This window comes from Actinia tenebrosa, unplaced genomic scaffold (assembly GCF_029948245.1).
Source record: "Actinia tenebrosa isolate PJP-AT-01 unplaced genomic scaffold, QUT_ActTen_1.0 PGA_scaffold4__44_contigs__length_22323623, whole genome shotgun sequence".
NCBI classification, from domain to species: domain Eukaryota; kingdom Metazoa; phylum Cnidaria; class Anthozoa; order Actiniaria; family Actiniidae; genus Actinia; species Actinia tenebrosa.
The window spans coordinates 12,161,663-12,174,384 of NW_028292581.1; the positions used below are offsets into that span (position 1 = coordinate 12,161,663).

At 33.7% G+C, this 12,722-nt stretch overlaps 1 protein-coding gene across 1 annotated transcript; it reads left to right on the forward strand.

The window, feature by feature from the left end:
• The first annotated feature begins 1,399 nt into the window (after positions 1-1,399).
• LOC116302478 (CD63 antigen) lies at positions 1,400-11,024 on the forward strand. Its single transcript, XM_031711780.2, has 7 exons — positions 1,400-1,563; positions 6,102-6,290; positions 7,100-7,174; positions 7,829-7,936; positions 8,863-8,961; positions 9,432-9,515; positions 10,043-11,024. Exons 1-7 carry the CDS (start codon positions 1,501-1,503, stop codon positions 10,106-10,108), a joined length of 684 nt encoding a protein of 227 aa, XP_031567640.2. The 5' UTR covers positions 1,400-1,500; the 3' UTR covers positions 10,109-11,024.
• The last annotated feature ends 1,698 nt before the right edge of the window (positions 11,025-12,722 follow it).

A 12,722-nucleotide genomic window follows, 5' to 3' on the forward strand; every position in this document is an offset into this window, starting at 1 on the left:
AAGAATTTTCGTTTAAATAAGCTGAAAAGTCGTGTCTTTTTCATTAGGTTTTTGACAGATTACAATGGTGGTCGAGAAATAATGCTGCTTAAAATTTTAAAAAAGGCGAGTTTTTTAAAACGAACCTCCCACTCTCTCTGCCCACGTTACACGACTATGTAAACTCCTAATATAAGTAATAAAGCCGGCATCAGTAATTTGCAAAATACTTGGTGCGTAGCAAAGTTAATAACTTAATTTATATGGCACATATCCTGTGCTCATGGCGCTGAGGTGGGAGAGTAAACGGCCAAAGCAAAGCATAAACACTATTAACATACATATGATACCCAGTCTAGCTAGAGAAACACAGGAAATGGGTAGCAAGAAAATGAGGGAACCCAAGGGACCTTGAATCATAAAAGTAAGATATTGTGCATGAGGGGCTTGGAATTTTACGCTTCATTATTTCCGATTTTGGGAATTATGAAAATTCTAGCTTTTTACACTATGCAAATTTTGGTATTTATTTATTTATTTTTCACTATTTTTTCATTCTCCTTTTCCTTTCTTTCTTTCCTTCTTAAAGATAAAATTCATCATGCAGAATTTGACAAAAGCTGTAATTTTAACCCAATATCAAATTATTTTTGCGTTTTACATATAAATAAAAACACTGATTTCGAATATAAATAAACACATAATTTCGAATAGGCCTAATGAAAATAACTTGAATTTAGTTTAGAGGATTACCAATCAAAATCGGAATTTATCATTAAGTGTCAAAGACAACTGAATATTACTAGTATTTTATGCAAAATAGCATGATCAACAAATCAGGCAATACTTTTCTCAATTATGCATGCTTCTTAAAAGTTTGTGAAACTATAGTGAAATCTTTTATTTTCGCAAAATGGACAAAAAAAGTCCAAACGAAATGAAGATTCATTCATTCAGATAATTTCCAAGACTGTTAAATAGTTCTTGTTGAAATCATTCAAGCTTTACGGCGTGGCTTGGGTTTTTAATTTAAGTTTTTTTGCGGATCACTGAATCGACTTGTACAAATACTACTATAGTAAGGAGGTAGCTCAAGTTTTTTGCCTTTATGTGTATTCGATACGCTCGCCTTCATCTGAAAATGCTTCACTCTCCTTTCGAAACCATCGTGGTCCACCATGCTTTATCAGTATCATAGTATAAGCTATGATAAAAATAAATTAAATTTCACAATGACATCATATATATATACAATCCATACGTATTATAATATTCTATCAGTAGAGGGGTGTTGCCACGTCAGAGCATGAGTGTCCTTCAGCAAACCCAAATAAGCCAATCAGAGCACGCGTACTATATAAGCAGCCAATCATAATCGCTGTAATAAAGAAGATTTTGAGGTAATGCTCTAAATATAATATGCATGTTGAAAGTCCAATTTGTTTCGCAAGGCTTACTGCGTTATAGAAGGCTAAGAAATACAGTGCTGAACTTTGCTAGTTAGCTAAAACACTAATCAACATGGCTTCTGGTGGAATGGTTATCGTGAAATACCTTCTTTTCTTTTTCAACTTTATATTTTGGGTGAGTATGATTTAGGGTGAATAATTCAGGTTGTTTGAGCTGCATCGCTCTCCTCGTTAGAAGCTGCACTGAACTGTTTGCATATAATAAAAAAAACCATCCCTAAACAGCATGCATCTTAAGGCTTTTTTATCCGTAAGCTACCCTTTTATGCTCAAAACCAACGTGTAGTTCATAAGAGAACGACAAAAAATAAAGATTTCTATCGACTGCTCTTTTTGGAAGCCCTTGCAACGGCGAGCAGAATATCAAACCCCGCTCGCTTCCCTGCCAAAACATTGTACAGAACCCTTGTTTTCCAAAACCCAAGTACAAAAATCAATCTAATTTATCTCCAAAGTATCATAACTAAGTACAAATTCCTTCAAGCCGTGAATAGAACGTTATTTAATTTTTCAACTTTATAAATTCAGTCGGGAAGATTATTCTTTACTTATACGTGTTGTCGCTCTTATTGAAATGCTCTGGTTCCTTTGGGAATAATGTCCAAAAAATTAAGATTAATTGTCTTTAAAAATTCTCGTACACTTTACTTAAACAAATTCAATCCCCTGGGAGTTATTATAAAAGTTTTTGAAGTATAACTGGGCGATATAATTAAATTGTTAGAAATTAGTTGGTAAAGTGAAAAACTAGATACTTTTTATTCGAAAGCCTTTTTTTTTTTTAATGTTCATTGTTCAGTATTTCAGTTTTTTTGCTAGCGATACTTTCAAAACGTTTATGAATATATGCAGAAGAAAACACTTAAATTATAGTATAAATTTCTATTTATGAATAAAAATTAGTGATATTCGAGCACAAAAAAATGAAACGTTCAACAAACTTTCATATTAAGTGATAATATTAATATTAGCACCTTTCAATCTTTCGTTTTTGTGATTATATTTTTCATTTCAAAACGTTTTCTAATCTATTTTGTCAAGCTTGAAAGCTTCAATTATGCAAGACGTCGATTCAACTGTCTGCACATGTTTATATGTAAATATTATATTTTGGGTAATAAGAATATTTTTTGTAACAATTCTAATCTAATTTTTCTGATCATTATTATGAATTCTTAAAATTTAGTGGGCACAGTTGATGCTTAGATTTTAAATTAATTTTTAAGTCCTCATCGTACCTACCTATCCTATACCATCCTACCCCATCGTAAGAAAATAAGGCCTACATTCACAACTCATAGTCTAGATACCATAGAAATGAAATAAAAAGGTAAAAAATAAAAATCACAAAATTCCCAATTTTTGTGTCGTGAAATATTCCTATATATGTTTTAATAGTTGGTCATATATCATATTTTTGTTATTTAAAAAATACAGTCATTGGGTACAAATTGGATGAATCTGATTTTCTTATCGAAACAATAATACCTTCTGAAAAATGGAAAAGTTGTTCAACATATATCAATTTATTAAACGCTTGAATTCTCTTTTACTATGATTTTGATAATAATGTTTTAAAATATTTATGAATCACAGCTTTAACATGTGTATATGATAATAATAATTTTAATAATTTTATAATAATGTGCAAATTAGCTTGTATAATAGGATCAAATGTGCATATGACCTATGATTCTAAAGATAGCTCACTCATTTCAATGTTTACTTGGGAGACGGTGGTCATATGACCAACATATGACATACAAGTCGTTGTGTGTTTAAGCAAAATTTCCCCTGCTTTTTTTCTTCGAAAATCAATACAATGAATTAATAATTATAAATTGGAACAATAAATATAATTAAGCACTTTGAATGAGATTCTCTTTTCCTTTTTGATTGAAGAGAATTTAGTACAGGAAGAAAAAATCTAACTTTTTAAATGTTGATTTTGTAACAACATCAATTATACATCAATGATTGATTGTGGGGGTAACTTTTTTGTAACAATATATATTTGTCCTTTCCTGTAAAACTATATCTACAAAACAGTATGACTATAGTGAAACCTATGATGTCGCTAGCCAATCACTATGAAGTAAAAAAAATTGATTTCAAGCCCTGTCAATTGCAATGCTATAGGTTGTCTAAATTGTAATATTAATTATTCAAATCAGACTTACTCTATAGAATTAAACCCAAGTGTGACATGTGAACTTACGTGTAAAATTGTTCATGGTTGTTCATATGGTATAAAACATAAGGTATATTCTAGTCAATGACACATGAGCTGAAATGGGAAAACATTAAATTAAGCCCATGCAAAATATTTTTATATATAGGAAACCGCATGATCTCAAGTACAATTCAGAATTTATAGGTACAAGTGATGTTTTGATGTTTACGAGCCTTGAGGCGAGTTCAATTTGAGAACTTTCAAAACATCACGAGTATCTATATATTCCAAATTCCAAAGATCATACATTTTTTTGTTGTTTATAATACACTCAACAAAATTGAGCAATTTATTTGGGACTCTACAGAGTACCATTTGGGATTGAATTGTACTCCTCTTGTCCAATCAGAATTGAGTAATTTTGTTAAGTTTATCATAAGCATAAAAATAGCTTTATCCTTTTTATTTATTTTTATTTATTTTTTATTAAGTAACTTTGCACGGGCTGAGAAAAGACTCCACGCGAGCTCAGCCTGAGACAAAATACATGTACATATAAGCTACATTTAGACTTTTACCGGTCTTTTCGAACCAAAGTCTTTTCGATCCAGGTCTTTTCGAACCAAGTCCAGGTCTTTTTGAACCACCTATATACAATTTCGATCCACCTATATACACTTTCGATCCACCTATATACACATTCGATCCAATACAGTTATGAAATATTTTATAGATGTTTAGCGTTTTCTTTTGGAAATATTACAGAAATATCATAGAAGAAGTGAATTAATCCAAGTGAGCGAACCAAGTATCATGTGTGATGTGTGTTTTAATAGTATCGCTTACGAAGCTAAGTTAGCCCCCATAGTCACTTCCAACGTAAAGTCTTTAGCCAAGAAAAAATGTTTTCTCAGTTCAAGAATATCCTAGTGAATAAAGTGAAGGAATATCATGAAGAAGTCAACAACATTAGAAGCGAATGATTACTGTTGTGTGACAAGCATGTGTGACAATTAGCGCGTGCGTTGTTACCGTCTCGTCAATGAAATCGGCAAACTTTCTATTTGTTAACGAGTTATTTATTGATTTTTGAATTTTCTACAAAAACGTTTTTTATATCCAAGAAGCTTTAAAATTGCTTTCAAACGAATAAAAATAGAGAAACACCACGAAAGAATAAAGAGAAGACAGATTATTCATGAATTAAAGGAGCGAAAGCGATGATGTGTGACAACTAGTCACATGTGAAACTCGTCAATGAAACCGGCAAACTATCCGACTTATGTAAGAAATATTTGCTTGTTTATCCAAATATTGAGTACAAAAACACAGATATTTTCTCCAGTAATGTTTATGTTCAACTCACGGCAAATAAAGTAAGGGAAACATCGCGATTGAGTTAAAACGTTGTGTGACAAGATTCACCTATCTACTTAGATACACAAATGTTTGTTGTTCGGTTGCGAAGGACGCTACTAAGAAGTGGAGTTTCTTTCAACTGAACCGTTTGTTTAAGTTTTTACAAATAAATAGTTTCAGAAGTCAACAGTTTTTATTTTGATTTAGATGTTGATTAACTTTAGGAAAAAACTTTGATATTTAAGTATGTGAAACACATAAATAAACTTAATCAATCAGAACTGAATTTTGAATTCATTATTTCAATCCAAAACGATGTGATCGTTAACAAAAACAGTTAGCATTTCATACGCTAAACTTAGCCAATGATATTTCCACTTGTTTAGATACAGTTATTAGATACTATAAACAAGAATTGAAAACAATGTTCTACTATTCAAGACAGGTTAAAGGCGTTTGTTTGAAAAAGTCCGTAGCATCGATGTAATCATCATGCCATAGTTCAACGCGCATAGTTTCGATTTCTTTTTTGATCATAATCTTATATTCGATGCTCAAGACAACTTTTTAAACTCTTTGAATCGTACTCTTTTAAATTTTGCATGTACACAACATATAGGAAGTGTTATATGCTTTAGTTATATGGGTGGATCGAAAGTGTATATAGGTGGATCGAAAGTGTATATAGGTGGTTCGAAAAGACCTGGACTTGGTTCGAAAAGACCTGGATCGAAAAGACTTTGGTTCGAAAAGACCGGTTACCATTTAGACAAAAATACATTGAAGTATAAAAAGAAAGTAACTTAGCTTAAGACAATAAATATATACTAGAGGCGTCAGCGACAACAACCAGCAGTGATAGTAATCCTCATACTTATTAAGCAGTAGTGGCAGATCCAAGAATTTTAGCAGGGTGACTATTACGAAGGTTTTGCCAGGAATTCAAGGAAGGGGATGGCTTACTGAGGATAATACTGAGAAATTTAAGCAAAAGCTGGGTGGCTACCCCTGATTAAGAAGCATAGTAATTTATACCTAAAAATATAAAATAATATAAAATATGCCAAAATCTGTGACTTCCAAATAATAATTGAACAAACTTTGTATATTTCCAACATTAGTTAAGTGGCATTGGATTGATTGTCATTGGTGCAGTTGTAAAGAGCAAATATGGAGATTTCATGCAAGTGTCTGACAGCAACTTGACATCTGCTCCAGTCTTCTTGATTGTGATTGGTGTTATTGTGGCCTTTGTTGGGTTCCTGGGCTGCTGTGGTGCCATCAAAGAGAACTACTGCATGGTCACAACAGTAAGTATCATTTTCATATAAAAATAAATCAAATTCAGCATGCAGGAAATTACAAAAGAACAAAAGAAGTAATGACTTGTTTCAAATACAAGTTGGTGTATTCTATTGGGGTTTCAAAATCTGATTGGAATTTCAAATACCGAGGATTCAAATTCCAAGAGGATTTTGAAACCGAGTATTTGACACGACATCTTTTACTATTTTTGTTATGTTTGTTTTTATTTCAAAGTTCTAGTACTTTGAAATATTTCAAAGTCCGAGTAGTAGGACTTTGAAATGGGTGCAGTCGTATTTGATGGGGGTTTCAAACTACTGTACGTGGTGCAAATAAGAAACCCTGGTTGCAGGTCGATGAGCTGATGAATAATTAATGAGTATAAGATATTTTACTCATTCTTAGCTAGACTACTTTAGTGCTTATGCACTTCCTAAGTCCTAGTGGAACTGTCATTTAAATCACATGTCATCCACGACATGGTAAAACTTTAACCATTCATTTATCTCTGATTTCATTACTGTTCACCTGTCTTGCATTCCTTACTTTGAACTTGGCTTTCAGACATCAAAGAAGCTGTTTTCAATATGTTTGAGATGTGATTGATGGAAGCCTATTGCCAGCTTAGTAATTATAAAGTTGTCTGGTGAGGATGTATAGCAATGTAATCAGTGACATTTAGTAATGGTCTAGCTATGCATGTGCTACACAACGTGCCCCTAGCACTCAACCAACTAAGCTATATAATCAAGCTAGGTTAATTAGACAATTATTTAATAAGTTAAAGGTGTTGAATATTGTATTCCTTTTTTAGTTTGCAGTTCTACTTGGCATAATATTTGTCCTTGAGATTGCAGCTGGTGCCCTGGCTTATGCATTCAGATCAAAGGTAACACATATATTTTATATGGCATATATAAGCTATTTCTTTAATAGATAATGGGAATCTTTAAACAGTTCCAATTGAACTTTAAAAGTTGATTTAGAAGAGGGAATTGAATCACCTAGAGACAACCCATCAGAGAAAAAAAACCAACACCAAGCAGATCTACTCGTGAACATATGACAACAAAAGTAGACTGCAGAAATTGAACCTGGTTGGCAAAGACTCTCATTCGACTACACAGCATCCTAGCTGAGCTTTGCAAAGATACTTAACTTAGCTTAAAATATGACATTCCATTAATATTGTTTTTAACTTGCGTCTAATATTTATTATTTCTTTTATTGTGAAGCGCCATGAATTTTGATATGTGCGCTATATAAGTTCCATCATTACTATTATTATTATTAGCTAAATGATGTTTTGGATCCTAGCTAGTGCCAAATGTCAAAGTAAAAAGATTGTTGCTTGTTTTCAATCATTCCCAATAGAATGCAATAACAAAAGACAAAGTGGCCATGTTGGATGATATATCAAAAGAGCCTAATGATGAATCATTTATTAAATTCATCCAACATTGGCAGCTGTAAAAACCATCAGTACAGAAAATATGCCATAGGCTTTTTAGACTGTGTTAGAGAATTTTTTCTTTTACTGTAGGTAAAAGGCTATGTAAAAACGGCTTTAGAGAATGGTGTTAACAACTACTATGAAAACAAAACAAAGGATAACCCATACAAGAAATTCATGGACAAAGTGCAGAAAGAAGTAAGTTCTTATTGTATTTCATTTTGGGTAAATAATAATATATTGTAAATAATAAGATGTATTTTAATAAATTGCAGTAATAAAAATGTCCTGACAATTAATGCAAATCAAACTGCTGAATGGCAAACTCATGGATTTACACTCCTTTGAATCCTACTTGCACTCTTGAGATATTGGTTTCCTTGTGCTCCTCATATGTCCCACTGAGAAGAGCGTTGCATTAGTATAGGTAATAACACGCTTCCAAGTACAATTTGGCTTTAATTTGCATGAGTGTGTTTTTCAAAGAGTTGGAATTGTACAAGACTGTTGGTCGAGTGCAATTTCAGCTCTTTGAAAAACACGAGTGCAAATTATCCCAAATTGAACTCGAAATCGTGTTATTACTTATTAATAACATACATGAAAAAAATTACAAATGGTAGTGACAAATGTGAAATATTCAACACATAATATGTTTTGAAATTCGTTTTTTTCACAACCAACTAAATTAAAATAGTCTATAATGTTTTGCTTTGTGGGGTAACCAATCGAAATACTGTCCCAAAACAAAGCATTCTTCAATTGAATATATGCTAAAACTGCTTTTATCTGTAAAATGCTGATTATTAGTTCAGTTAATTTGCATCTTCAGAACATTGAAATGAAAGTTTTGTGTTGGCTTACGAAGAAATGTTTCAAAATGTTTCAAAATTCTTTTTCTATTTCTTACTGTTTCATTTTATATTTGGCTATCCAACAAGGTATTTTGAACATTGTTTGATCAGCCATCAGCAAATATAAGTGCAGTTTTTTCCCTCTGGTTACCCCCCAAAGCCATAAGGCATTATGGATACAGAAAAGTAGGAATATTCATTCTCAAATTTTAAACAAATCCCAAGACTCTCGTGACGTTGATGGATTAACAAAAAAAATATTTATTTCAGTTCCATTGTTGTGGATATAATAATGACTCAAAGCATGGTTATAAAAATCAAGTTCCAGACTCTTGCAAGCAGAAAAACAAAACCATTGCAGAAGTGGAAGTAAGTGCATGTTAATTTTACGTTTGACATTTTTTTCACACTGGTGGTCTCTGTATATAGACCCTTTGCAACATTTGGGAATTCAGCTCAATTTTGGAGGAAATAGCAATAGGTTTAAAATTCGCATAAGAATTGAAATTCTTTTGTTTTTGTTGTCCTCCAAATTGAGCTCCTTTGACATCACATGCTGGAGGTCTACAAATGGTAGAATTTCAGTCCAGAAGGAATGGGATTTAAATTATATAAGTCTTGCTAAATAAATACATGCAGTGATATCAGTCTATTACACAGACTGAACAGTGTGGTTTTGACTATGATAAGCATGATCTGTATTCTCAAGGAATTGGATTTGTCTATAGCTACCATTTCAGGAATCAAATCTAACTCAAGTCAAATGAGCTATGATAAAAAGATGATACAATATACAACACATTTAGTTTTGCAATTGATTTGCATCTTTGATCTCTTAGGACTGTGTCAAGGGCCTAGAAGATAGTCTGAAGAGTCATCTTGTCATGGTTGGGGGAGTTGGTATTGGGATTGCTTTTGTGCAGGTAAATATGCAAAAAAAAATTAATGTGTTACTCACTCACTAAGATGTTAGCAGATCGATCATTAAATGTTAATCAATCATCTTACCTGTTTACAAACATTACTCAAAACCTATTACTTTCAGACTTCGTACAAACATGATGTTCTTATCTGAAGTTACACGAAGTTCTTATCTATCATTATCTTTTCACGCTGTTTTATATTGTTTGTAATATATACAGTATGAGTGGCCGTGTTGTATCAGATATACAACCACGAGGCGTAGACGAGTGATTATATATCTGATACAACACGGCCACGAATACTGTATATGACTTATCAAACGTCTAGGTTAGTTCCTTCGTGTTTCACTAAAATTTTCAAAATTAAAGTGAATTTGGCCAAGAAAATCCAACTTAAAGTTTATGCAAATGAACACAGTTTTGTATCAGATTTACAACACTCTTCACGCTCGTGATTTCTGTTGTGTTTTCCTCATGCATTATTAATGAGTTCGATTAAGATATTTACATCAACTTTTTCTTTACAGCTCATTGGAATCCTGTTTGCCTGTTGTTTGATGAGATCAATCAAGAAAGAATATGAAGTGATGTAATTCTGCTCATCATTCCTACCCTACTGTATTCAGTATTCACCGTGCAAAATATAATGATGATAAGGATAATTTAGTAATTCAACACTTGGTCAATTTAGGTAGATAATTTTGTTTTCGTAGCAATAGAACTCTATGTTTAGCACAATCATACTGGCAAATTTCCCATCTGAAGACAACTTTTTTTGCAATAGGGAAACTTGTATAAGGGTGTCATCTACTATAAGTAAATGCTACTTTGCCTCTGCAGCTAGCTGATCACCTTTTCATAACCCATTCTCCCCTTTGTTAACTCTCATCAGTCCCCTGAACTCCCCTATGTAACAGGAAGATGAGCCTCCTTAGCCAACTAGTTACTATAATAGGCCACCACTGTAGAATGTTTTGAGATACGCTATCTACCTTCATACATGCATGTATAATAATATGCTTAATCCTACTGGGAAATTAATTGGGCTTTGAACTATATAAGTTATTGGTTCATAGTTTGTATTTTTTTCAATTCTTTCATTGCCTATGCAACACACAAGTACTCGTAATTGAAAGGTTAAGATAAGATGTTTTTTGGTTAAATACACCTCAAGGCTGTGTTTGTGCTTCTGGTATAAATTTGCTCTAGGATCCCTGTGACCACAGACAGCCCATAGACGTAAAAGTGAGAGACGACTTCCAAATAAGCAGTAGACTGCTTCAAAATTATCTTGAGTGCAAGGCTAATAGAAAAATATCAAAGAAAACAAAATTTTCTTGATGGAATTCGTATTTTCCTGTTAGAATCAGATCCAAGTCAATTTTGTAAAGGGTTTATACTGCACGAGCTTCAGGTCTTGGGGCAAGATTTTTACACAAAATGCAATTCCTTCGTAAGTTGTAGGCATGTTATTGTAATAAAGCTAACTTGTGTGTATTGTTTTCATAATTATCTTGTTTCGTTTTTGATATTTATTTTAAACAAACCATGGATTAGTCAAGGGGAGAGACCCAACAAAGGACAGCCCATAGACCCCCATGATGGTAGATCTAACCAAACCATGATTAGTCAAGGGGGAGACCCAACAAAGGACAGCCCATAGACCCCCATGATGGTAGGTCTAACCAAAACATGATTAGTCAAGGGGGTAGACCCAACAAAGGACAGACCATAGACCCCCATGATGGTAGGTCTAACCAAAACATGATTAGTCAAGGGGAGAGCCCCAACAAAGGACAGCCCATAGACCACCATGATGGTAGGTCTAACCATCTTAGTTTTGATAACCCGCTACTAAAATTCCTAGATTCAGTTATGGATTTTCTCATGTTCTGCCCATCCCCGCGTTCTATATACAGCCAATTCAAAAAATGTTGTCGTCGACCAGCTCAAGCCTACGCGACTGGACCGAAAGGAACTCTGGGTAGTAGTCATTGAAGCCGAGTTGACTCCATAATTTTATCTGACTAGTTATGCCTGGTTTACAGCACGAACCTTCGTAGGCGAGCGGGAAGTGTTGAAGGAGACTTTTTTTAATGCCTTCATATTTTCGAAATTGTGAACTGAATCATAACTACTTTGTTTTCCTTTCCCTAAACCCAAAGACATGCATTTGATGGATTGTTTCTGGCCATTATTATCTTATTACTAGCGGGAACAATTAATTCAGAACGAATATTTAACCGCTTCAGTGATTTTTACCCATATTCCTTTCGGTCCAGTCGCGTAGGCTTGAGCCGGTCGACGACAACGTTTTTTGAATTGACTGTATCACTGCTCACAGAAAGCGCACTGTACAGAATTCTTTCGCTTTTATACAATTGTGTTCATTTTCACATTCACTTGTACGAACTCGAGGTAAAACTGTCAAAAAAGTGTAAACTACACACCATCAAACAAACTATCACCAGAAGTCCATAACTAGAATAGTCCCCTTCACGGTTCCCTGCGCCATCTTGAAAGGTAGCCGGGCCGTTAAATCGAAGCGGGACGAACGGTTAGCTTGCAATGATAGAAACCTGTGAATAATTGCCCAAGGTGTTAAAAAAGGTCTCTATTATTGCAAGCTCACCGTTCGTCCCGCTTCGATGCAACGGCCCGGCTACCTTTCAAGATGGCGCAGGGAAAAGATATGTTTTGCCGGCGCATGACTCGAACCAATACTTTATTGCAATTATGGGTTAGAAGAAATGAATGGTCTACTTTAACCATAGTTATAGAGGGGAATGGTTAGGAAACCTATTGTTATCATGTCTTTGTTCGCTTGTGAGGTTGATCAGGTCTTGACCGTGCAATATGTTGATTTATGCTCATCCGAAATTGCAAAATAAGTAAACATAAACTCTGTCTATGGGATTATTGTAAGGAATATTCAAATATCTCATAAATCTTTAAGTATTTTGAACTAGCTGCTAAAAGAAAGATTTTGGTCTGTTCACTCAGCCATTGCCAACAATGGTATAACAATGGTAACAAAGGATTGTGCACGGTCACGCTTAAAAAAAGTGAACAATAACCTATAACAATAGAGTTTCCTAACCATTCAACTCTATTAACTATGCTTTAACGGGACTTCTGGACATACCGATACCCAGTAATAGCCTTCCGAGGATGAGGGGAAATAGGGTCGAGTTCGCATTGCATTTT